Below are 23,953 nucleotides of genomic sequence, written 5' to 3' on the forward strand. Positions count from 1 at the left end.
GCTGGATGGCTTTCCTGCCTGCCCTACAGATACCGGAGATGTGTCGGACCTTGCTTCTTCGAGGGCAGCCTTGTCCTCCTGCTGGATAGTCAAGCTCCCTTCCCTTTCTTACCAGGCAGGCAGGCTTCTAGGCAGACTTCTAGGCTCTTCAGGACAGGTATACAGCTTCTCCATTAAGTAATACAGCCTGCCGGTGATGTCCCTTCAACTTAGATAGACTGTCAGGCTGACACCATCCCTGGTGGCACAGCAGGCACCTGAGTACTTTGTAGACCCATCCATCTCTCGCCCCACACTCCATCCATCTCTCGCCCCACACTCCATCCATCTCTCGCCCCACACTCCATCCATCTCTCGCCCCACACTCCATCCATCTCTCGCCCCACACTCCATCCATCTCTCGCCCCACACTCCATCCATCTCTCGCCCCACACTCCATCCATCTCTCGCCCCACACTCCATCCATCTCTCGCCCCACACTCCATCCATCTCTCGCCCCACACTCCATCCATCTCTCGCCCCACACTCCATCCATCTCTCGCCCCACACTCCATCCATCTCTCGCCCCACACTCCATCCATCTCTCGCCCCACACTCCATCCATCTCTCGCCCCACACTCCATCCATCTCTCGCCCCACACTCCATCCAGCTCTCGCCCCACACTCCATCCAGCTCTCGCCCCACACTCCATCCAGCTCTCGCCCCACACTCCATCCATCTCTCGCCCCACACTCCATCCATCTCTCGCCCCACACTCCATCCATCTCTCGCCCCACACTCCATCCATCTCTCGCCCCACACTCCATCCATCTCTCGCCCCACACTCCATCCATCTCTCGCCCCACACTCCATCCATCTCTCGCCCCACACTCCATCCATCTCTCGCCCCACACTCCATCCATCTCTCGCCCCACACTCCATCCATCTCTCGCCCCACACTCCATCCATCTCTCGCCCCACACTCCATCCATCTCTCGCCCCACACTCCATCCATCTCTCGCCCCACACTCCATCCATCTCTCGCCCCACACTCCATCCATCTCTCGCCCCACACTCCATCCATCTCTCGCCCCACACTCCATCCATCTCTCGCCCCACACTCCATCCATCTCTCGCCCCACACTCCATCCATCTCTCGCCCCACACTCCATCCATCTCTCGCCCCACACTCCATCCATCTCTCGCCCCAGACTCCATCCATCTCTCGCCCCAGACTCCATCCATCTCTCGCCCCACACTCCATCCATCTCTCGCCCCACACTCCATCCATCTCTCGCCCCACACTCCATCCATCTCTCGCCCCACACTCCATCCATCTCTCGCCCCACACTCCATCCATCTCTCGCCCCACACTCCATCCATCTCTCGCCCCACACTCCATCCATCTCTCGCCCCACACTCCATCCATCTCTCGCCCCACACTCCATCCATCTCTCGCCCCACACTCCATCCATCTCTCGCCCCACACTCCATCCATCTCTCGCCCCACACTCCATCCATCTCTCGCCCCACACTCCATCCATCTCTCGCCCCACACTCCATCCATCTCTCGCCCCACACTCCATCCATCTCTCGCCCCACACTCCATCCATCTCTCGCCCCACACTCCATCCATCTCTCGCCCCACACTCCATCCATCTCTCGCCCCACACTCCATCCATCTCTCGCCCCACACTCCATCCATCTCTCGCCCCACACTCCATCCATCTCTCGCCCCACACTCCATCCATCTCTCGCCCCACACTCCATCCATCTCTCGCCCCACACTCCATCCATCTCTCGCCCCACACTCCATCCATCTCTCGCCCCACACTCCATCCATCTCTCGCCCCACACTCCATCCATCTCTCGCCCCACACTCCATCCATCTCTCGCCCCACACTCCATCCATCTCTCGCCCCACACTCCATCCATCTCTCGCCCCACACTCCATCCATCTCTCGCCCCACACTCCATCCATCTCTCGCCCCACACTCCATCCATCTCTCGCCCCACACTCCATCCATCTCTCGCCCCACACTCCATCCATCTCTCGCCCCACACTCCATCCATCTCTCGCCCCACACTCCATCCATCTCTCGCCCCACACTCCATCCATCTCTCGCCCCACACTCCATCCATCTCTCGCCCCACACTCCATCCATCTCTCGCCCCACACTCCATCCATCTCTCGCCCCACCTCTATCCATCTCTCGCCCCACCTCTATCTCTCTCTCGCCCCACCTCTATCTCTCTCTCGCCCTCCCTCCCTCTATCTCTCTCTCGCCCTCCCTCCCTCTATCTCTCTCTCGCCCTCCCTCCCTCTATCTCTCTCTCGCCCTCCCTCCCTCTATCTCTCTCTCGCCCTCCCTCTATCTCTCTCTCGCCCTCCCTCTATCTCTCTCTCGCCCTCCCTCTATCTCTCTCTCGCCCTCCCTCTATCTCTCTCTCGCCCTCCCTCTATCTCTCTCTCGCCCTCCCTCTATCTCTCTCTCGCCCTCCCTCTATCTCTCTCTCGCCCTCCCTCTATCTCTCTCTCGCCCTCCCTCTATCTCTCTCTCGCCCTCCCTCTATCTCTCTCTCGCCCTCCCTCTATCTCTCTCTCGCCCTCCCTCTATCTCTCTCTCGCCCTCCCTCTATCTCTCTCTCGCCCTCCCTCTATCTCTCTCTCGCCCTCCCTCTATCTCTCTCTCGCCCTCCCTCTATCTCTCTCTCGCCCTCCCTCTATCTCTCTCTCGCCCTCCCTCTATCTCTCTCTCGCCCTCCCTCTATCTCTCTCTCGCCCTCCCTCTATCTCTCTCTCGCCCTCCCTCTATCTCTCTCTCGCCCTCCCTCTATCTCTCTCTCGCCCTCCCTCTATCTCTCTCTCGCCCTCCCTCTATCTCTCTCTCGCCCTCCCTCTATCTCTCTCTCGCCCTCCCTCTATCTCTCTCTCGCCCTCCCTCTATCTCTCTCTCGCCCTCCCTCTATCTCTCTCTCGCCCTCCCTCTATCTCTCTCTCGCCCTCCCTCTATCTCTCTCTCGCCCTCCCTCTATCTCTCTCTCGCCCTCCCTCTATCTCTCTCTCGCGCCCTCCCTCTATCTCTCTCTCTCGCCCTCCCTCTATCTCTCTCTCTCGCCCTCCCTCTATCTCTCTCTCTCGCCCTCCCTCTATCTCTCTCTCTCGCCCTCCCTCTATCTCTCTCTCTCGCCCTCCCTCTATCTCTCTCTCTCGCCCTCCCTCTATCTCTCTCTCTCGCCCTCCCTCTATCTCTCTCTCTCGCCCTCCCTCTATCTCTCTCTCTCGCCCTCCCTCTATCTCTCTCTCGCCCTCCCTCTATCTATCCTATCACCACAGCATCACTCAGTGGCAGCACAACATCACTATGCACTACCAAAATGCTTATAAGTACAACAGTAACTTACAATATTATTATAATATAATAATATTGCCAACATTGCTTAATATTTTGCAACAGCTATCATCTTGCAAATCATCTTTATACACCAATACCGACTTTGCTAAAAATGTAATGCAACACATTGTCATATACAATGCCAATAACTCAAACTTTATTGCTGCGAGACCTATTGCATTGCAAATGCTTGTTTAAATATCTCTTTGGTTCCAGTCCATATGTCTTTAATTTCTGCCTTAGGGTACAGGTATCCTTTGTGAGTTTAATAAAATGTTGAAAAATCTACAAATCCTCACTCCTACATCCAAGTTCTCTCATGCTACCATTCTACACTCTGCTCTGTCTGAAGAACAGCTCAACACTTTCTAAATTCTGCAATTCTGCATTGATTTTGCTTGTATATTATTTTTGGGGAAATTTACATGTATTAACTATTTAATTTTACTACTATAGGTGATTGAAATTATGGACGAAGAAAACAAGATTTAGCACCAGGCAACTGAATGATAGTGCCATAAGAAGGATTATTTTGAAAAGCTGAAGCACATCCAGCATTCTAAGTTTAATCAATTTCCAAAACCTAGGTGTGGCGAGGAAGTGGGAGCTGAGGAAAGTACTATTCCTGTAAGTGAAGTCTATAATTTTGCATTTCATTTACCCAGAGCAAAGTCATATCTGTGCACACAGCTTCGGAAATAATGCCAGAAAGACCAATCACAGCATCCTCATCTGAAATATTATCAGAAAGACCAATTGCCTCAGCCTGACTGAATAACGTTCATCTAAAGCATCATGTAATTCCAGAGAGGAAGCACACACTGCGTAAAAGAAAGTTATAACAAAAGGTTTCTTCTGCAGACCATCAAAGAAAAGACGCTGAAAGAAGACTCTGAAGCTGACACGCTAACAACCAGAAGATTGGAAAATCACCTTTGTTCAACAACCGTTTTTAACCAGTTACGCAAGTTTGAGACTGTCTGCCTCGGGATACAACACCTCGACCCACTCTGCTCACTCTGGCGAAAACCCTAAAAATCCACCACTTTATGGTGTTCATGACCATCTCAGATTGTTTCCTTTTTATTGTGTACTGTTCTGTAATTCTATGTAAATCGCCTCAACATTATCTGTTGTGCAGGAGTGATATGTAAAACTGATTAAATGAGCACTGTTGCGCTATAGCTAATGTAAATAAATTCTCGTCTTCAGAACTACAAACCGTAACCTTACACCAAACAAAGAAAGGGTAAAAGGAGCTGATGTTCTGCGACTAATGATCCACAATAGTTCTGTGCATGTTTTAATGTCCGCAGTTACTGCCATTACGTCAGTGCAAAAAGGGACTTCTCAGTTTAATCATTAAATATCAGACTAACCCCTTATCACTGCATTGCTAAGAACCTATACAAATAGATTTGAGAAACTTCAGTCACAAAATTAGTTGCTGCCGGAGAGGCCAATAGCTAACGACTATTATCTGCTATAAACATTTCGACAGGTGTTACAGGGCTGCATCCGGACATATTTTGCTCAATTCAAGTGTTAAGAAGATTACACACAATTTCTTTTAGAGATAAGTGTTGAACATTATCTGAACAAGCCCGACTCTAAAATCGAGTTCACTCTTACTGTGGTATATAAGCAAGAGAAAACTAAACGTAGAGATAATAACTCTAGGCATACACTTTATAAAAAGACAGGCTGTGAGAACAAATTCAGTGTTCAAACCCGCCTCAATCAAAGCAAAATAACCCAAGTTGCAGAAAAAAGTTACCTGTGCCAAAAAAGATTCAGCCATAAATCTCATCTCACTGAATTTGAGAGAATGCACACTGGGAAAACCCTCTCTCAGTGCTCTGAATGCCTAAAAAGTTTCAGCCGTAAATCTCATCTCACTGAGCATATGAGAATCCACACTGGGGAAAAACCTTATCAGTGCTCTGAATGCCAGCAAAGATTTCGTTCCAAACCAATTCTAATTGGACATGCATTAACCCACTCTGTGGAAAAACCTTACCAATGCGCTAAATGCCAAAAAAGTTTCAACCGTAAATATTATTTCACTAGACATATGAGAATCCACTCTGGGGAAAAACCTTATCAGTGCTCTGAATGCCAGAAAAGGTTTTGTCACAAACAACATCTTTCTCGACATGTAATGGCCCACTCTATGGAAAAACCTTATCAGTGCTCTGAATGCCAGAAAAGGTTTCGTTCCAAACAACATCTTTCTCAACATGTAATAACCCACACTGGGGAAAAACCTTATCAGTGCTCTGAATGCCAGAAATGTTTCAGTTACAAAACCATGCTCACTCAGCATATAAGAGGCCACACTGGGGATAAACCTTATCAGTGCTCTGAATGCCAGAAATGTTTCAGTGACAGAACCAGTCTCACTCGGCATATAAGAGGCCACACTGGGGATAAACCTTATCAGTGCTCTGAATGCCAGAAATGTTTTGTTGTAAAAAGAGAGCTCACACGACATACAAAGATCCACACTGGGGAAAAACCTTTTCAGTGCTCCGAATGTCAAAAATGTTTCAATGAAAAAAGACATCTCACACGGCATATAAAAACCCACACTGGGGAAAAACCTTTTCAGTGCTCTGAATGCCAGAAATGTTTCAGTATCAACAGAGATCTTTCTCGACATATAAGAACCCACACTGGGGAAAAACCTTATGAGTGCTCTGAATGTCAGAAATGTTTCAGAGTCAAATTCAGTCTCACTCAGCATATAAGAACCCACACTGGGGAAAAACCTTATCAGTGCTCTGAATGTCAGAAATGTTTCAGAGACCAACCCAGTCTCACTCAGCATATAAGATCCCACACTGGGGAAAAACCTTATCAGTGCTCTGAATGCCAGAAATGTTTCAGTGACAATAGTGGGCTCACTAGACATACAAGGATCCACAGTTGGGTAAAAAGTTATCAGTGCACTGAATGCGACAAATGTTTCAGTGAAAATAGCAAACTCACTCAGCATATAAGATCCCACACTGGGGAAAAACCTTATCAGTGCTCTGAATGCAAAAAATGTTTCAGCCATAAAATCAGTCTCATTAATCATATAAGAACCCACACTGGGGAAAAACCTTATCAGTGCTCTGAATGCCACAAATGTTTCACAACAAAAATCCAGCTCACTCACCATATAAGAACCCACACTGGGGAAAAACCTTATCAGTGCTCTGAATGCCACAAATGTTTCACAACAAAAATCCAGCTCACTCACCATATAAGAACCCACACTGGGGAAAAACCTTATCAGTGCTCCGAATGCCAGAAATGTTTCAGCCAAAAATCTGATCTCACTGAACATGTGAGAATCCACACTGGGGAAAAAGAATTATCAATGCTCTAAATGTCAGAAAAGATTCAGAGGTAGAGATGGTTACAAGCGCCATAAGAAAACACACCATTAACTATTTGATGCACACTATTTGATAGGCACAGCCTCACTAACCATAAGCGACTCCATACTAATGAAAAACCTTATGAGTGCTCTGAATGCCAGAAAAGCTGCAAAGAAAATTGCTATCTCACCATGAGAAACTCCACACTGGAGAAAATCCTTATGCCAAAAAGCTTGAATCTGAAAGTGTTATGCTTCATGAGAGATCCCACTCTGGGGGAAAAACCTTACGAGTGCTCGAAATGCAAGCAAAGTTTTGGTTACAAATTACTTCTCACTTGTGATAAGCGAACTCACACGGGAGAAAAAATCCTTGTGTGTTCTGAATGTCAGATAAGGTTTAATCACGAATACAATGTCACTTCATATGAGAGAATTCACACTGGACTAAAGCCTAATACAGGAGGGAAAGCCAGAAACGTGATACTCAGAAAGGAGATCTCACTAAACCTGAGAAATACATCCACACCAGGTGAAAAGTAAGGCGTATCTGGAGTTGCAGAAAAGCTTCTAAGAGCCTTACTTTACATGAGAGAGCACATATTGTAGTTGCAATAGGATTAATCAAGAAACTCTTGCAGGATAAATTAGGCTGCCCGCATGCACCCTCCAAAGAAATTTCAGGCCTTTAAATTTTTTTTTATTGCAACAAAATTCACAATTTGAGTATCTGAAAGTTAGCAACCTCTGAAGATCTTTACTTGTCACAGAGAAGTGTTAGTGCTTGCAAAAATCAACTAATAACCAAAAAATTCACAATATTAATGTCTTAAATGTTCTCCACCCAAAAGGTTTCTACTCACCCTTGTTTCTTAACATATGACTGAAATCTAGATTTTCATGATAAGATTAAGCCTAGGGGGAGTTCCTAAATGAAGTCCACAAAGTGTAAAAAAAAAAACCTTTGGCGCTCTACGCGGAGTTCTGCGAACAGCGGAGTGCGTAATGGTCATGCCTATGTGGTGATTTTGATCTCCCGTTGTTTCCCGCCCTGTAAAAATTATCGTGAATGGCACCATGTGCAGTGCAAGAGGGTGCAGCTGCTTCTACTCGAGCGGCAGCTTTGTCAGTGCGAAGGAAGGTTTCTGAACGCAAGTGGTTGTGACATGCCGCGACCTGTCGCATTGAGAAATCCGACTACCCGCTTTTGACATCTCACCAGGAAGTTGATTTTGCTCGCCAACTAGACCGTGGCTAGCGCGAGCAAGGAATAATCTCATCTGGAGGTGGATTTTCTTCGCTCCACCACATGACGTTGAAGAGCACGAGCGTGGAAAAAAACCTTGCTACGCTCCACGTTGCAGAGTTTTTAGGAGTATGGAAAACTCTGCGAGCGGAGTTCACCACAGAGAATTAGATAATATTCAACAGCAGGAAAACATAACAAACCAGTTCTCATCCAGGGGATACTCATCAATAGTCATAATCTATGAATAATCCCCGCCTATGTGCGGGATCCCGGAGCATATAGAAAATACATATAAAATATATGTGTATATATATATGAAAACATATATTTGCAGCCTAAAACATTTTCCAACTGGCAAATCTGCCGCAAAATTACTCAAATTAGCATACACCCAGTAGTACTCTCCCAACCCCTAAGGAAGAAAGAGAGCAGTAAACATTTGCATACAACAATGCTTTATTGCCATAGGAAAACCTGTAATTGCAGGCATTTGCCAGTAGGCTGCAGTAGAGTTTAAAGAAACAAAGAAAGACTGACACCTTGCCTTTAAGGCATTAGAGTTAGGGGTACCGTGCCTTTAAGACCTGAAGGCGGCCCCCTGTTCCCATGATGCACCACAGGTGGCAGTTGGGTCAGTTCTTTTTTCCGGCTCCTTCTGTGAGGATCCTGAAGCTTGAGCTCTTCAGTTTTTGACTGAAATAGTTATTTGAGTGCATTTCTTCAGAAAATTCGACATCTTCTGGCTTATTAAGGCTTCTACTTTGTTTTTTGTGGTATTCCACGAAAAGTTCCTGTCGGAATGCCTGCTTTATTCCGGAAGTGTCCTTCTTGTGACAAGAAGATGGCACTGGCTGACCCACACTATGTGTGCATTGTGTGCCTTCCATGTGCACACAACCCAGACCAGTGCTACCACTGTCAGAAGTTCTCTAGGCGGACTCTTCGTGACAGTGAACGGATCAGCCTTCATGCCATGTTGGAGAAAGACAAAAGTCATCAGGTGGGTGGCCATGGAGTCCCAAGGTTGTCTTCTTCCAGCAAGCATGGCCAAAAAGAGCGACGTTCCGCCTCTCCTGCCTCCAGAAAGAGGAAGGAAGGACGAAGATCTCCGTCGAAGTCGCCGTCGAAGAGGCCCAGACGCTCTTCTGGATCACCATTGCGACGTCAAGTGTCTCCGCCGCATCCACGTAAGTTGGCGTCAAGACGCCACACTTCGGGCTCGAAGTCTGTGGCTGCTGGCATGTCCAAGTCTCCGTCGATGTCGAGGCTTCAGTCAACGTCGAGACACTCTCCGCCGCCCCGAGGGGGTCCGCGTTGAGAGCTATGATGGCTTCTAGATTGCCACTGGCTGGCGTGCCGCCGTCGCGAGGGTCTTCAAGATCTCACCATTCGACATCGAGGAGGTCGACGTCGAGGTGACATCATGAAGGGTCGCTGTCATGTTCTTATCTAGGTCCCTAATCTAAATTACCCGATTCATGCCCGATAACGGATTCAATCATTCAAACCCCTATGCGGACATTAGAATCAATCCCATATCAAGTAAGAGTCGACGTACTCCTAAAATGGCGGCTCCTCTTCCACCAGGCCCCTAGAAAGTACAAAACTGGCTCTGAGACAAAATCAACCCACTGTAGCCCCAGGGGATTTTTACCCACGGCTTCAGTATTGATTTGTACCCGACCCATGGAGGTATAAACGCACTTCGTGCCTATAGTGACGTTAATATGTCCACCCTTGACGTTAATAAGTCTATATTGACGTTAATGTATCTACCTTGACGTTAATATATACGTTAACATATCTACATTGACGTTAACATGTCTACATTGACGTTAACATGTCTACATTGACGTTTGCATGTCCACCTCTTGACGTCAATCCAGGCACCTGTTTAGTATAAATATGCCCAGGTTTTCCAATAAGACACACGGTGGTATTCCTGGAGCAGAGCGACAGACTTCACGCCCGATGTCCTACTGAAGCGGAAGGAAGGTGACCCTCCTGTCCGACGCACTGGAAAAGACACTGTCTTTTCTCCAGCCGAGAAATCCAGCTCCGGTGTTTCCCGTCTGCTCTCGCAGGCCGCCGGGAGGTCGAGTACCGAGAGAGATACAAGTCCTCCCGCATTCTAGATAAGGTATGGAGCTGATTGGACTCTGAGAGAATTCTTGGTTTTCATTTTAAACTTTTAGCAAAACGATTTAACTTCAGGTACTTCTCACTTACTTCAACCCAGTACTAGGCTTAGGTTAGGTACACCGGGGTAGGCGTAACTTAGAAGCACAAGTCGAGGAAGTTAGTATTTTATTGCTGTATATATTTTAAACCGTCTAAGTAGGAGACGTAAGACCCTCTTGCACATTCGAGAACGTTTCTAGTGACCTCTGAGCTAGCTGGCAAAAACTTAAGTCTAATATAGTCAACAGAGACCTAGGTGACCTCAGTCCCTGGTCTATACTGGTGTCTATATTATTCCAATGCGCAGATGCCTATTGGGAATATAGGAACTACACTACACTACACTTCGACACGGCGTCGAAGGAGGTCGTCGTCGACACGACGTCATGAAGGCTCTCCATCGACTCGACGCCGAGGAAGGTCAAGGTTGAGGTCACCGGCTCGACTCCGAAGAACGCAGTCGAGGTCCCCATAGCGTGGGCGATCGACGTCGAGAGCATCAAGACCTCGCTCGACGCCATTGGTCACACAGACGTCTTCGGCGTCGAAGCTTTTGCCGTCGAGGGAACAGGTCACGGTCATTGTGGAGTCACCTGGATCCAGGTCATCAGGAGACAGATCGTCATCTCCTGGGTTGAACACCGTGGAAATCTCTCCAAAGGCTTCCCCCAGATCTGCAGACAGATCACGCAGTGTGTCATCTCACCGTTCTCAGGGGGCTGTATTGGGCGGTCGCAGTAGTCTGGGCTCTGATTACTCACGCACATTCTCACCGTCTGCTCCAAGGACAAGTACTCCGGCCAGGCCATCTAAGTCTCCACCTCGGAGGCAACGACCCTCACACAGACCGAGATCTCCTGCCAGATCACACTCTCCAGCACGGCCAAGTACATCTACCAGGCCATGATCTCACCCTAGACCAAGATCTCCGTCTAGGCATCGGTCTAGATCCAGGGATCGGCACAGCCGTCATCCTGACAGGCCCCATAAGAGACGACGCACAAGATCTTCAAATTGGTTATCTTCCACGAGATCAACGGTCCGAGACTATTCTCCGACCTTCTCTTCTACTCCTCCCTCTCGAGTCTCACCGATTGATGACATCGCAACGTTAACAGACGTGCTCGGCAGGGGAGCAAAGAAACTTAATATCTCTCTGCATACTCCTGTGGTATCCACCTCTATAATTTTTGATACCCTTCATCATTGGACAGTGCCCAGACCTCTGGTGCCTGGCTTCCTTGAACCGGCGATGGCTACCTTTCTCATACCTGCGGTGGTAGGTTCGGTTCCATATAGAATCGCCAAGAAGTACAAGGCTCCCGCAAAGGACCCCTTGTTCCTCAGATCTGTTCCACCAGCTGACTCAATTATCGTGGCGGCTGCCATGTAGTCCCATTCGGCTTCTACCTTATCCTCGGTACCCCCAGAAAAGGACAGCAAACTCATGGATTTGTTTGGCAGAAAGGTATGCAACACCTCTGCTTCCTATATGAAGGGGACGAGTGCCCTCCTCAGAAGGTACGATCGGTCCCTCTGGGACTCCCTCACTCGCTTCACAGAAAAGCTGCCTAAGGAAGATCGACAGGACTTCGTCAAAATCCTGCAGGAGGGAGGGCTCGTTGCCAACCATGTCATCAGTGCTGCAGCGGATGCTTCTGAACTTGCGGCCCATGGCTACTCCCATGGAATCTGCTCACGGCGTTCGGCTTGGCTCCGCCTAACAGGCCTCAAGCCGGATGCTCCGAAGAAGATCTTGAACCTCTCTTTTAATGGTACCTCTCTCTTTGGTTCACACACAAAATGACCAAAATTAAATCGGAAATGGACACTGTTAAAGCTGTGGGTTTGGAGAAGGGTAAGGAATTTAAAAAACGCTTTCGCCAGGGGGACAAGCGGTCTTCCAGCAGAGGGTTCAACCCCCTCAATGGTCATCTCAGCCACAGCAGAAAACCCAGTTCCAGCAGAGACGACCTGGCAGAGGCAGAGACAACAATAATAAACAGCAGTCTACCTCCAAGGAGCCTCCCAAGCCCTGAGCTGTTGCTTCCTCCACAACTGTTCGCCACTCCGGTGGGAGGGAGTGTTTCTCAACATCTGGAAGAGTGGAGATCCATAACAAAGGACAGAGGGGTGCTGAATATTGTGCAGCATAGTTACTTGCTGAGGTTCAAGTCCCCCCCCTCCGCAAGTCTTCCTTCAAACAAAGCGCCTTCCCCGATTCCACGATCAACTGCTGCAGGATGAAGTCTCTGTCCTCCTCAAAAAGAAGGCCATAGAGGAGGTTCCTTCCCTGCAGAAAAATCAAGGAGTCTACTCCCACTATTTTCTGGTACAAAAATGAGGCGCAGTGCAAGAATACAGGCCCATTCTAGACCTACGACTGCTGAACAGATCCATCAAAAAAGAAAAATTCTGCATGCTTGCCCTGCACCAGATCTTCCAGCATCTTCATCAACGAGACTAGATGTGTGCCATCGACCTGCAGGACGCTTACTTTCACATACCCGTCTCAGTAAAGCACCGAATGTTTCTCAGGTTTCAGATCTGACGTCATCACTACCAGTATCGAGTTCTTCCATTTGGCTTGAAATCCACACCACGGACATTCTCCAAGTGCATGGCGGTGGTGGCTGCTTTTCTCCGCAGGAGAAAGATCTTCGTCTATCCCTATCTAGACAATTGGCTGTTGAAAAGCTCCACTCCGGCTCTGCTTCAGAACCATCTTTCGTTCTGTCTCAAACTGATGAACTCATTGGGGTTGCAGGTCAACTTCAAAAAGTCAGTACTCAATCCTTCCCAATGGATTCATTGCCTGTGTGCTTCCCTGGACTCTGCAGGCAAGCGTGTGTCCTTCGGAGGAGAGGTTGTCCTCCATGATCCTGAAGTGTCTTCTTCCGCTGGACAGTCACAGTCTCACAGCCAGGCAAGTGTCCTCTCTCCTGGGATCGATGGCCTCGTGCATCTACATCGTGCCCAATGCACGCCTTCACATGAGGCCTCTGCAGCAGGCTCTCGAGGACCGATGGTCTCAGAGGTCAGGTCACTGGGAGGACCGTGTTTCTCTTCATCAAGGTGCCAGAGACTCAATCAGATGGTGGATGAAATGTGCCAATCTTCTCCGGAGAGTTCCTTTCCATCGCCCTCCTCCATCTCAGTCAGTGGTCACGGATGCCTCCCTTCAAGGCTGGAGTGCTCATATGGACCAGCTTCAAGTCCAGGCCTCTGGTCCGAAGTAGAGCAAGGCTATCACATCAACTTCCTAGAGCTGCGAGCCGTTCACCTGGCGCTCAAATCTCTTTATATTTCTCTGCGCACCAGCTACCTCCAAGTTCAGACGGACAACACAACAAGTATGATCTATCTGAACACGCAGGGAGGCACCAGGTCAATAGTCTTATCCCTGGAAGCACAGTTCATCTGGCACCGGCTCTTGGCAAGCGGTCTATCCATCTTGGGAGTTCATCTAAAAGGAATCCAAAATTTCCAAGCGGACTGCCTAAGCAGAGACTTCGTAGAAGCGTACGATTGGGTGCTCAACAAGAAGTCACGCAGGAGGTATTTCAACTATGGGGCAAACCGGACATAGACCTGTTCGCAGACGCGGCAAACGCAAAATGCCCCGTCTTCGCGTCCAGGTTCCCCCAACAGGGCTCACGGGGGAATGCACTTTTGATAAGCTGGTCGCAGACATTGCTGTACGCTTATCCTCCCCTGCCACTGATCCCGCCGGTGATTCAGAAATTCTACAGGACCAACACCAGGATGATCCTGAGAGCGCTGGAGTGGCTACGCCAGTGGTGGTACCCGGATCTCCTCCAGCTGTCGGAAGTCCCGCACCGGCGACTTCCTTGCCGTCCAGACTTGTTGTCCAAGGACCAGGGTAAGGTGTTTCACCCCAACCTTCCGTCCCTTCGCTTGACGGCATGGCTCCTGAGGTCATCCAGTATGGACACCTAGACCTCCCAGCAGACTGCATGAACATTCTCAAAGAAGCCAAGAGACCCTCCACTAGGAAGTCATATGCTATCAGGTGGAAGAGGTTTTTCCTATGGTGTCTTGACAATTCTCTTGACCCTATCCACGGCCAGGAGCAGGTGATCCTACCCTATTTATTGTATTTAGCAAAGTCAGACCTCAAGTACCCGTCCATCAGGGTTCACTTGGCGGCAATCACAGCCTATAGGAAGTCACTTTCTCAGACATCATTCTTCTTTATGGCTATGGTTAAGATTTCTTAGAGGGGCTTAGGAAAGTGTTTCCACCAGTGAGGTCCCCCTCCCCTCCCTGGGAGCTTAACATTGTACTTACTAAACTGATGGGTGCTCCTTTTGAGCCTATACATAAGGCTTCTTTAAAGCACTTGACCTGGAAAGCCGCGTTTTTAGTGACGATTACCTCTGCCCGTAGGGTTAGTGAAATCCAGGCCCTGTGTTGTAAGGAACCTTACACAGTGTTTCATGCCAACAGGGTGGGACTGTGTACGCACCCAGGTTTTCTGCCTAAGGTAGTCTCAGACTTTCATATCAACCAATATATCACCCTGCCTACCTTTTTTCCTCAACCTACCACTCCTCCGGGGAGGTCTTTACACTCTCTAGATCTCCGGAGGGTTCTGAACTTTTACTTGGCTAAAACCCTTCCACTTAGGAAGTCTGACCGGCTTTTTGTTAATTATGGCAGCACTAATACGGGTCTGTCAGCCTCGAAAAGGTCCATTTCTCGCTGGATTGTCTCCTTTATAGCTCTGACTTATCAATTAGCTAACAAGACTTTACAGGGTAGACCTCATGCACACTCTACTGGAGGGAAAGCTTCTACCACGGCTCTCCTTCGCAATGTTCCAGTCTCTGAAATTTGCAAGGCGGCTACATGGCGGTCGGTGCATACCTTTACCCGCCATTATTGCCTGGATTCAGATACACAGGCTGATGCTCGAGTGGGACAGGCCTCATTGAGAAATGTATTTGCAAAAGTTGTATGTGAAATGTAAAGTTTATTCATGTATCTATGTATACTTATTTGCTTGTGCGCGAGACTTTGGGTATGAGCTTGCTAATCTATTCATAGATTATAACTATTGATGAGTATCCCATGGATGAGAAGGATTAGTTACTTACCTGTAATCCTAGTTCTCATCCAGGGGTATACTCATCAAAGTCATAAGCTCCCGCCCTCCTCCCCGGACGAGCATGATCATAATGTTATGAAAAGTTACTACGGATCTACTCAGGTGTCTTGCACCTACAAAAAGAACTGACCCAACTGCCGCCTGTGGTGCATCATGGGAGCAGGGGGTCGTCTTCAGGTCTTAAAGGCACGGTACCCCTACTCTAATGCCTTAAAGGCAAGGTGTCAGTCTTTCTTTGTTTCTTCATACTCTAATGCAGCCTACTGGCAAATGCCTGCAATTACAGGTTTTCCTTTGGCAATAAAGCATTGTTGTATGCAAATGTTTACTGCTCTTTCTTCCGTAGGGATTGGGAGAGTACTACTGGGTGTATGCTAATTCATGTATTTTTGCGGCAGATTTGCCAGTTGGAAAATGTTTTAGGCTGTCTTTTTTATATATATATATATATATATTCTCCATTGCTGGTTCCCTTTACCACTCGTGCAGCGCTCGGAACGGGTGCGGCGCCCTGCAGCTGAACCACGCTGCTAATCCATTTGCCACTGTTCCCTCTCGAAGGAACAAATTGGGTCGCACTCCACGGGTCAATTTTGCAATTTTTTTAATTTTCTCATTACATTCCACAGACTCAGGCAGATGTTACGATCTACGCGTTTCGGTATTACAAATACCTTGCTCACGATCCAGATCGTGAGCAAGGTATTTGTAATACCGAAACGCGTAGATCGTAACATCTGCCTGTAAACAACCTTTCTTCTATAAAAAAGAAACAGGAAGTCATCCGCTCACCTCCCAAAAAACGAAGGAAAAGAGGCACGGGAAAATCTGCTAGTCCCGGCCGTAACCTATTGCCTTCCAAAGACTCCTTAAGAAAAGAATTACTCGAAATTGCAGAAGGGGCTATGACTACTTCTAGAAAAATAAATCCTTCCTTTGTTCCACCATCTCTGAAAGATTTTGTTGACGCGATGGAACACCTTCTGAAAGCTTTAATGTTACCAATAGTAGAGAGAGTCAAAAGAATAGGTGCCCAACTGGATACCCTTATGGAAGGTCCTAAATTAAAGACTCCCGTAATAAAGGATGTATCAAAACCAACTATCATAAAGGAGGTAGATAAAACAACAAATAAGGCCAAAACAACACCTGCAGTAAATATTTCCACTGCACAAACCCCTTCTGTTAAAGCGAAAGCAGCAAACACTAAGGCCCCTATTGTTCCAACAAAGACGTCCCACAATACACAGCCACAGTCTTCTCAAATAAACTCGCTTATGGAATCAGCTAGAATGGGGAACCTAAAGACCCTTCCCGTGCAGAACAAGGATGGATTTAAATCAACAAAAGCCCCACGCGAAAGAAATGTGGATTTACCCCCAGCTGCTTCTAATAATGTCATTATTCTTACTGGGGTTTTGCCCTTACCACCAGGAACCCGTGAAAATCATACTAGCCTAAAAAACAAAGTCATTTATTGGCTATGTAAAAATAGGCCATTGCCACCTCACATGAATGGTGAAATCATTACTGTGCGAAGAACAAACTGGGTTTGAGTGCGCCCAAAGGATATTGAGGGTGATATTGTAATTATTACCTTCAAAGACTCTAGAGTTATTCCGCACATTAGGGATTGGTTCTCAGACCATAACAGAGGGTCGATTACACCCAGAGTTCTGAGTTACTTCTACCCTGAAGCCTTAATGCATCGTAAAACGTACCGCCCTAATCAGTGCCACGATAACTACCCTTTCCCCCAGTATCATAGACCCTCATATAACCCCTACTCCTTTGGGCCAAGAATAGTGGAGAATACATTTCCCCCTCCTTTTCAACATGACTCCACCGGATATGGTTATTGTCCGCCACCTGCTACACCCCAGTGGAACTTTCAATGCTATAATCAATACGCACCTCTCTCTGGCTTGGACGACACTGATTGACTCTCCTCTTGTGAAGTGGATAGCCATGAGAAGGGGAAATGTATCTGGTTCAACTTTCAATGTAACATCTTTAAGCAACGTAGTTCCACGCACTAAGTTAGCTGACAAGGGGTCAGAAAGTTGGGCGGCTATTTCTGATCCCTTAACCACAATACCTTGTGTAAAACAGATAAATAACACACTGACAGTCCATAACCACTCAGAGAATCGAGGCACACTTTCCGAAATCCAGATCCTTAGTTGGAATGTGGCCGACATTTCTACAAAACTAGCTTTACCAACCTGGTTTGATGTGGTTAGTTCTTTCTCAGTTTTATGTTTTCAGGAGACATGGGTGCAAACCCCGGTACATCTTATGGGCTTTCAAACCTTCCACTCACCGGCTTTAGAGAGTAAGCAAGGAAGAAATAGGGGGGGGGGGGGGCTGAGTATATATGTTAATGTAGTTGGGGGTCTGAGGGTTCAGAAACATTTATTTAGGGAGTCTTATCAATTAATAGTTATTCAACTGGGTATATCACTGAACCTGTTAATAATTAATTTTTATAACAACATGCTATCAGAGGGATTGGAGAAAGCAATAAATGAACTGTCCCATGCTGTTGTTTCTATCAAAGAGCGGTGTGGGGGTGAATGGGTCACTGCCTTTATGGGCGATTTTAATTGTTACACCTGTCAATATGCCCCAAGGGGACTATGTGAGTTTTCATCCACCCGTGAAAATGAAACTGATGATACTCTCAATCATTTCATGCACTCCAAAACAGGGGAGGTATTAAACAATTTTTTAGCACATTTTAATTTAGCTTTTGCAAATGAATTATGTTCCCCACCGAGACCCTTTAAACCTTCTTTTCATGGAAGAGGCACAAATTCTATCATTGACTTTGTACTCTTCTCCAAAATGCATGCTTCTGATATCCTCTTGGGATACACTTGATCAGATATACGGTGACCATTATCCCTTAACCCTTTCCATCCTCCTACCATCCTCTATTAATCGCTACCATCCTCACCCCATAAGCTATGAACAACCAATTACAATAGGGGCAACAAATGGCTATACCCTAAAATGGGAAAAAATTAACCCCGCTATCCTTCTTAAGAACCTCCTACAGCTGAGGTGGGATGAGGTGCACACTTGTTTGTCCCCGATTGAACATCCCCAAAAAATCCTTAAGGCTTTCTTAAAAATACAAGAAAGTTTAAAAAAGCTACTTACCCGTCAGTTCAAGCCAGGTCCCATTACACCAAAAGGATGGTTCGATAAAGATTGTACAAGAGCCTTAAAAATCTTGAAGAAAGCTTTACACTCCACTCCAAAGTCACCATCCGATATTCGCCAGGCTAGATCTCGGTACCGCCTTGCTATAAAAAGCAGAAAAAACTTTTTGAAAGCGGAAGCTTGGCAGACACTGCTGTCAACTTGTGAAAGCCGTGACTCCTCAGCTTTTTGGAAATTTGTAAATGCCCCACTTCCGTGGGTAAAAATGCCCGAGATAAGGTTAGATCTGGCAATCGATGGAGCCACTTGGGCTGCATATTTCCAACAGCTGCATAGTAAACCTGGTCTTCCCGAAACATCTCCAACGGATCCCACTCCTTCCTTCAATAGTACCATAATGGGCCTGAGAGAGGCTTCGCCCAATATCGTTTTCTCATGCGAGGAGGTTATCCTCGCTATTAGAGAGAGCCCTTCTGGTAAGGCACCCGGTCCAGATGCCATCCCAGTGGATGTCTTCAAGGCCGAAATAGACTTCTGGGCCCTGTTAACTTCATCCTTGAACTGTGCAAATGCTTATGGGCAAATTCCAACTTGGGCAGAGGCCATTGTGGTACCCATATACAAAAAAGGAGATAGGCATGCACCATCCTGTTACCGGCCTATCTCCCTGTTGGATGCGCTAATGAAGGTCGCGGGACGTATCATCCTAAAACGCATCCACAGTTGGACAGAGGAGGCGGATGTACTTTCCAAACTCCAATGTGGCTTTCGTACTGGTAGGGGCACAGTCGAGCAGAGTTTGAATCTATATTTTTTAATGTCAAAATACGTGGAGGTAAAAAAGGGCAACCTTTTTGTCACATTTATAGATTTGAGCTCTGCTTTCGACTGTGTCAACCATGATCAGCTTTGGAGTGTTCTTAAGCATCTGGGGATGAACTTATCCATTCTTAATTTTACTATGGACCTGTATAGAGATGCGGGGGCCAGGGTGCGGTATGGACAGAGAGGGGAATGTTCCCCTAGATTCACCATCGCCAGAGGAGTGAGGCAGGGGTGCATACTTGCCCCCCCTGCTTTTCTCTGTTTATATAAATGCTGTTGGTGACCATATGCGGTCTGGGGAATGTGACTACCCTAAGGTGGAGGGTCATCCCGTCCCAATCTTGTTATATGCCGATGATGCGGCTATATTGTCTCAAACAAGGTTGGGGCTGCAAAGGGCTGTCACCAAATTCACTCACTTCATGCGAGAAAAGGGTCTGAAAGTAAACATCGGTAAGACCTTTTCTCTGGCATGTAGTAAAGGCTTTAAGAAAATTCCATGTCCGATATTTATTGAAGGACAGAAAATAGATACCGTAGAGCAATTTCCTTATCTGGGTATCTACTTTCATAGAAAGGTGACCTGGCAGTCTGCTGTAAAAGCCAGGAAGCTTGCCTTCATTAGAGCGATTGGGGCACTGCGAGATTTTGCTAGCAAAATAGGGGGGAGACCAGTCAAGCAGCTTATCACCATCTACAAAGCCAAATGTGTATCGACAGCAATTTATGGGGCTGGCCTTTGGGGGATTGACACTATAACATCCATCCAGAAAGTTGAAAACCAGTTCTTAAGGTACCTGCTAGGGATGCCGAAGTCAACATCTACTTATATGATCCATATAGAGCTGGGGCTACCGTTTATCTCTGATGTAATTAAGTCTGAGCCCGTCCTCCTATGGCACAAGATTTGGACCACCATAGAGACATCTTTTAACCGAGAAATAATCACGGACAGTCAAAAACTAGAAGGGGCTAAACACATAAAATGGCTGTCATACGTTAAAAGATTTTGCTTTGAGATTGGCAGCCCAGACTTTTTCACTGACCCTTTGAGTTTGGAGCACATTACCAGGAAAGCCTTGAGAAAGCTCCTTATGGATCACTTAGAAGCGAAAAGATGTTTTATCCAAAAAACTAACAAAACTGTATTGGATTACCAAAGGATTACCTTGTCACAAGGATTACAACTATACCTTTCTTCTGACATTACCTGTTTTACAAGAATGCTCCTCTCCAGACTTAGACTGGGCTCCTTCTTCCGGCTTATTACTTTCCCCTCCTGCAATGACTGGTCCCGAAATTTGCCCACTTGCCCATGCGATGACATTTCACCTCAATCCAACATCCATCCCATATTGTTTTGTAAATATTACCTAGCTCCTAGAAAATCCTTATTGAGACCATTATTGAAGCTCTGGGGTCTGCGGTCCTGTAAAGAAGCTTTTGACCGCTTAAAACAACTGGAGAATTGGGATGTGATACTCATCATGGGAAATTTCTTAAAATTGCTGTTAAAATTTAGGAATTCATTACGATGGGACATATGAATTTGCGTTATTACTCATTGCTTTTTCTTTTTTATAAAAACATTGTTTTAAAGGAAAATGTTAACCCCCTCGCTTCCTGAACTTATGTTTCTTTTTTTGGGTTCACATTTGCTTTTTAACTTTTTACAAACTGTTAATCTTTTATTGATATATGTATTGTATGCTTTTATGATATCCTTGTGATAATCGAATAAAGCTTATTTTGATTTGATTTGATTACATGGAGAGACCGCCCGGATCACTGTATCGGAGTCTCCGGCACTGCAGGACTTGGGCAATATGTGGTTTAGGCGTCTGGGGACCAAGGAGAAGTATTTGTGCAGCAGCAAACATCAGGACATTAATTTTAATCTGCACCCATTCACACTTTGTCAAAGACTCCCCAGCACTCACTTTGGGTTTTAAAGATGTCGAGGGAATCTTACCTTGTAGGCCGAGATGGTGCCAACTGGGAACCGTAGTCTTGAGAGAGAGGCTGCGATGAAGAACCTACGCAATTTCCGACATAGCTGGACTCCCATCAATGGGAGTGAGATGGAACATTTGAAAAGTGGTGCAGACTACCGAGGTGATTAGGCATATGATTACGGCACTTTTGCCGAAACGCGTCATGCCGTCTCTGCTCCTTTCTTCTGGCTGAGGGAATCTTTGCTTCGATATATATATATTGGACAAATGTGAAAAGTGATATATATTCCAAAGAAATCCTGAGCCGCTGAATCCCAGGCGGCAAAAACATGTGAAGACCTCTTCCCCAAGAAAATGCAGGATGCTCAATAACAGGCCATCAAACACTATAGAGTGCAAGCAGTCATCATTCTTTATTCAATGCAATTACGGGCAGCTGCCCTCCATGACGCGTTTCGCTCTGACAAGCAGAGCTTGATCACATGACGCGCCACCGTAGGTTGTGCCTTATATATGTAATAAAAGCCTATCAGCTTAAAAAATAGGCTGAAAGGTTAAATTTTTATAAAGTGCAAATAATATGTAAAACAATCATATGCAGATAACTAAATAATAACATCAGTGACACACAAAACAATGAAATTGGTGCTGTGTAACCCAAACATTTGAAATAGTACATTGTTAAGGATATTACATCCATCATATTCAAAAACAGAAGTTATGGCAAGTGCCCAAAATTCATTTATGATTGATGAATTCCTGATAATAAATCAAACTTCAATGTGGGTCAATAAATCACAGCAAACATGAAAAACAAAGACCGTGATGTTCAGATCTTAAAGTGTGTCCACAATTCCACTATCAGGGTTTAAATTCATTTTCTCCAAGTGGAAAAAAAGAAACGATTATTTCTTTTCCCCTCTTCTCTCCCTGTTCCTCCTTTTACATCATCCTGACTACCTGCATCATATAGTCAAAACGATGTAAACAGGCGCAATAAATCTAAAAAGATCATCTGCATACAACAAAATAAAAACAAAAAATCAACCGAAAAAAATAATTATTTCAAATGGTTATTAAAACAGGGCACTTAAACAGTTTGGCAGTGGTACTCTGTAGATAACCTAATACTTAATTCAATACAGTAAACAAAACATTTTTGTTTGTTACTTGATTCATCAATAATACAGCAGCCGCTGAATTGTGAAACATGTTGCTCTAGAAAATGTTCACGAACATCAGATCCAATCCAACTTATAACATAGCAAACACACAAATTAGCATCAAAAGCATGCAACAAAATCAGAAAAGACTATAGAAAATTACTAAGACCTTCATTAATGTTCAATCCATTAGGGACTCTAGTGTCTAGTAATAAAATGAATTGTGTCTCTTTCTGTCTAAGTAATCTCTCACGGTCCCCTCCCCTGGTTGGGTTAGGGACAGAACCTAGAACTGTGTACTCAAGATCTTTCAGCTGGTTGTATGCACTGCTCGAAAATGGCGTGCCACAGGGTAGTTATTGTCTGAATTAACAATGGCACGAATGTGCTGGAGAATACGTTTATTTACTGGGAGTTTCGTACTCCCAATGTATTCTAAATTGCATGTGCATCTAAGTTTATAGATCACAAATTCAGAACGATAAGTTAGATACTCCCGGATTGGTATTCTTTTTTCACTAAAGGCCGATTGGTAGTATGTGCCATTTTTAGCGAATGTGCAAGCCTGGCACGGAGTACATTTAAAAAAAAAAAACAACTTCAACAGCCAAGGAGGTTTTAAAGCATTTTCTGTCATAGATCTATCTAGTGCGTCTTTCATGGATGGAGCACGCCGGAAAGTGATATTTGGTAATTTTGGTAAAATAGGTCCTAAGATGTTATCAGTGAGGATAATCGGCCATTCAGAATAAAGGATGCGTCTGATTTTTCTTTCTTGATTGCAGAAAGTTGTAATCAAACGTATGGGACCAATTATAGTAGAGTCAGTTGTGATTGGCGTTTTAGGTTTTAATAGTTCTGATCTTGATTTATCATTGGCTTTAGATAAAGCCTGGTCAAGAATTTTGGAACTGTAGCCACGTGCCAAGAATCTACGATAAGACTCATTGAAGCAGGTAGCTTGAGATGTCTCGTCACTGCAAATTTGTTTAATACGAATGAATTTGCCATAAGGAATGCTTTGAATTGTATGGGCAGGATGGGAACTCCGGGCATGTAATATGGAGTTACTGGCTGTCATTTTGCGGTGTAATCTAGTATGGAGTTGCCCTTCTTTAATAAAGAGCGAAACATCCAAAAATTCAGCTGAATCAGTAGTGATAGTGGCTGTGAATTTGAGATTACAATCGTTTTGGTTTAAATGTAAATGTAAATGTACATGTATTTATATAGCGAAAATCACCAACCCGGTATCTAAGCGCTTGCTTAGGGAACCTGTCCTGGTATTCCCCTGTGAGATACGGCAGGGTGTCCACAAGGTGAAAGCCAGGCATTCCACCGCGAGGGGCCGTCGTGGAGATTAAGCAAGCTATTGCCCAGAGTCGCAGAGTGTGACCCCGTGAGTCGAGTAGGCACCAGAGCGAGAATTATCGAGTCCGTGGAATTTTGAGCCCAAGACCCACTGAGGCGGGGAATCGAACCCTGGTCCACGGCCGATCTCAGCTTCCGGGTCTGCCGCCTCTAACCACTGAGCCACAC

General features: G+C 46.1%; 1 protein-coding gene across 2 annotated transcripts in view; it reads left to right on the top strand.

The window, feature by feature from the left end:
- Positions 1–7,790, top strand: part of LOC147683787 (uncharacterized) — a 130,490-nt gene extending 122,700 nt beyond the window's left edge. For both annotated transcript variants that reach the window (XM_086944152.1, XM_086944153.1), the window contains exon 3: positions 3,832–7,790. In XM_086944152.1, coding sequence (XP_086800278.1) covers positions 5,204–6,751 — 1,548 coding nt within the window. In that variant the 5' untranslated portion in view covers positions 3,832–5,203 and the 3' untranslated portion in view covers positions 6,752–7,790. The remainder of the gene's footprint in view (positions 1–3,831) is intronic.
- The last annotated feature ends 16,163 nt before the right edge of the window (positions 7,791–23,953 follow it).

Source organism: Lissotriton vulgaris, chromosome 11 (genome assembly GCF_964263255.1).
Source record: "Lissotriton vulgaris chromosome 11, aLisVul1.2, whole genome shotgun sequence".
NCBI classification, from domain to species: domain Eukaryota; kingdom Metazoa; phylum Chordata; class Amphibia; order Caudata; family Salamandridae; genus Lissotriton; species Lissotriton vulgaris.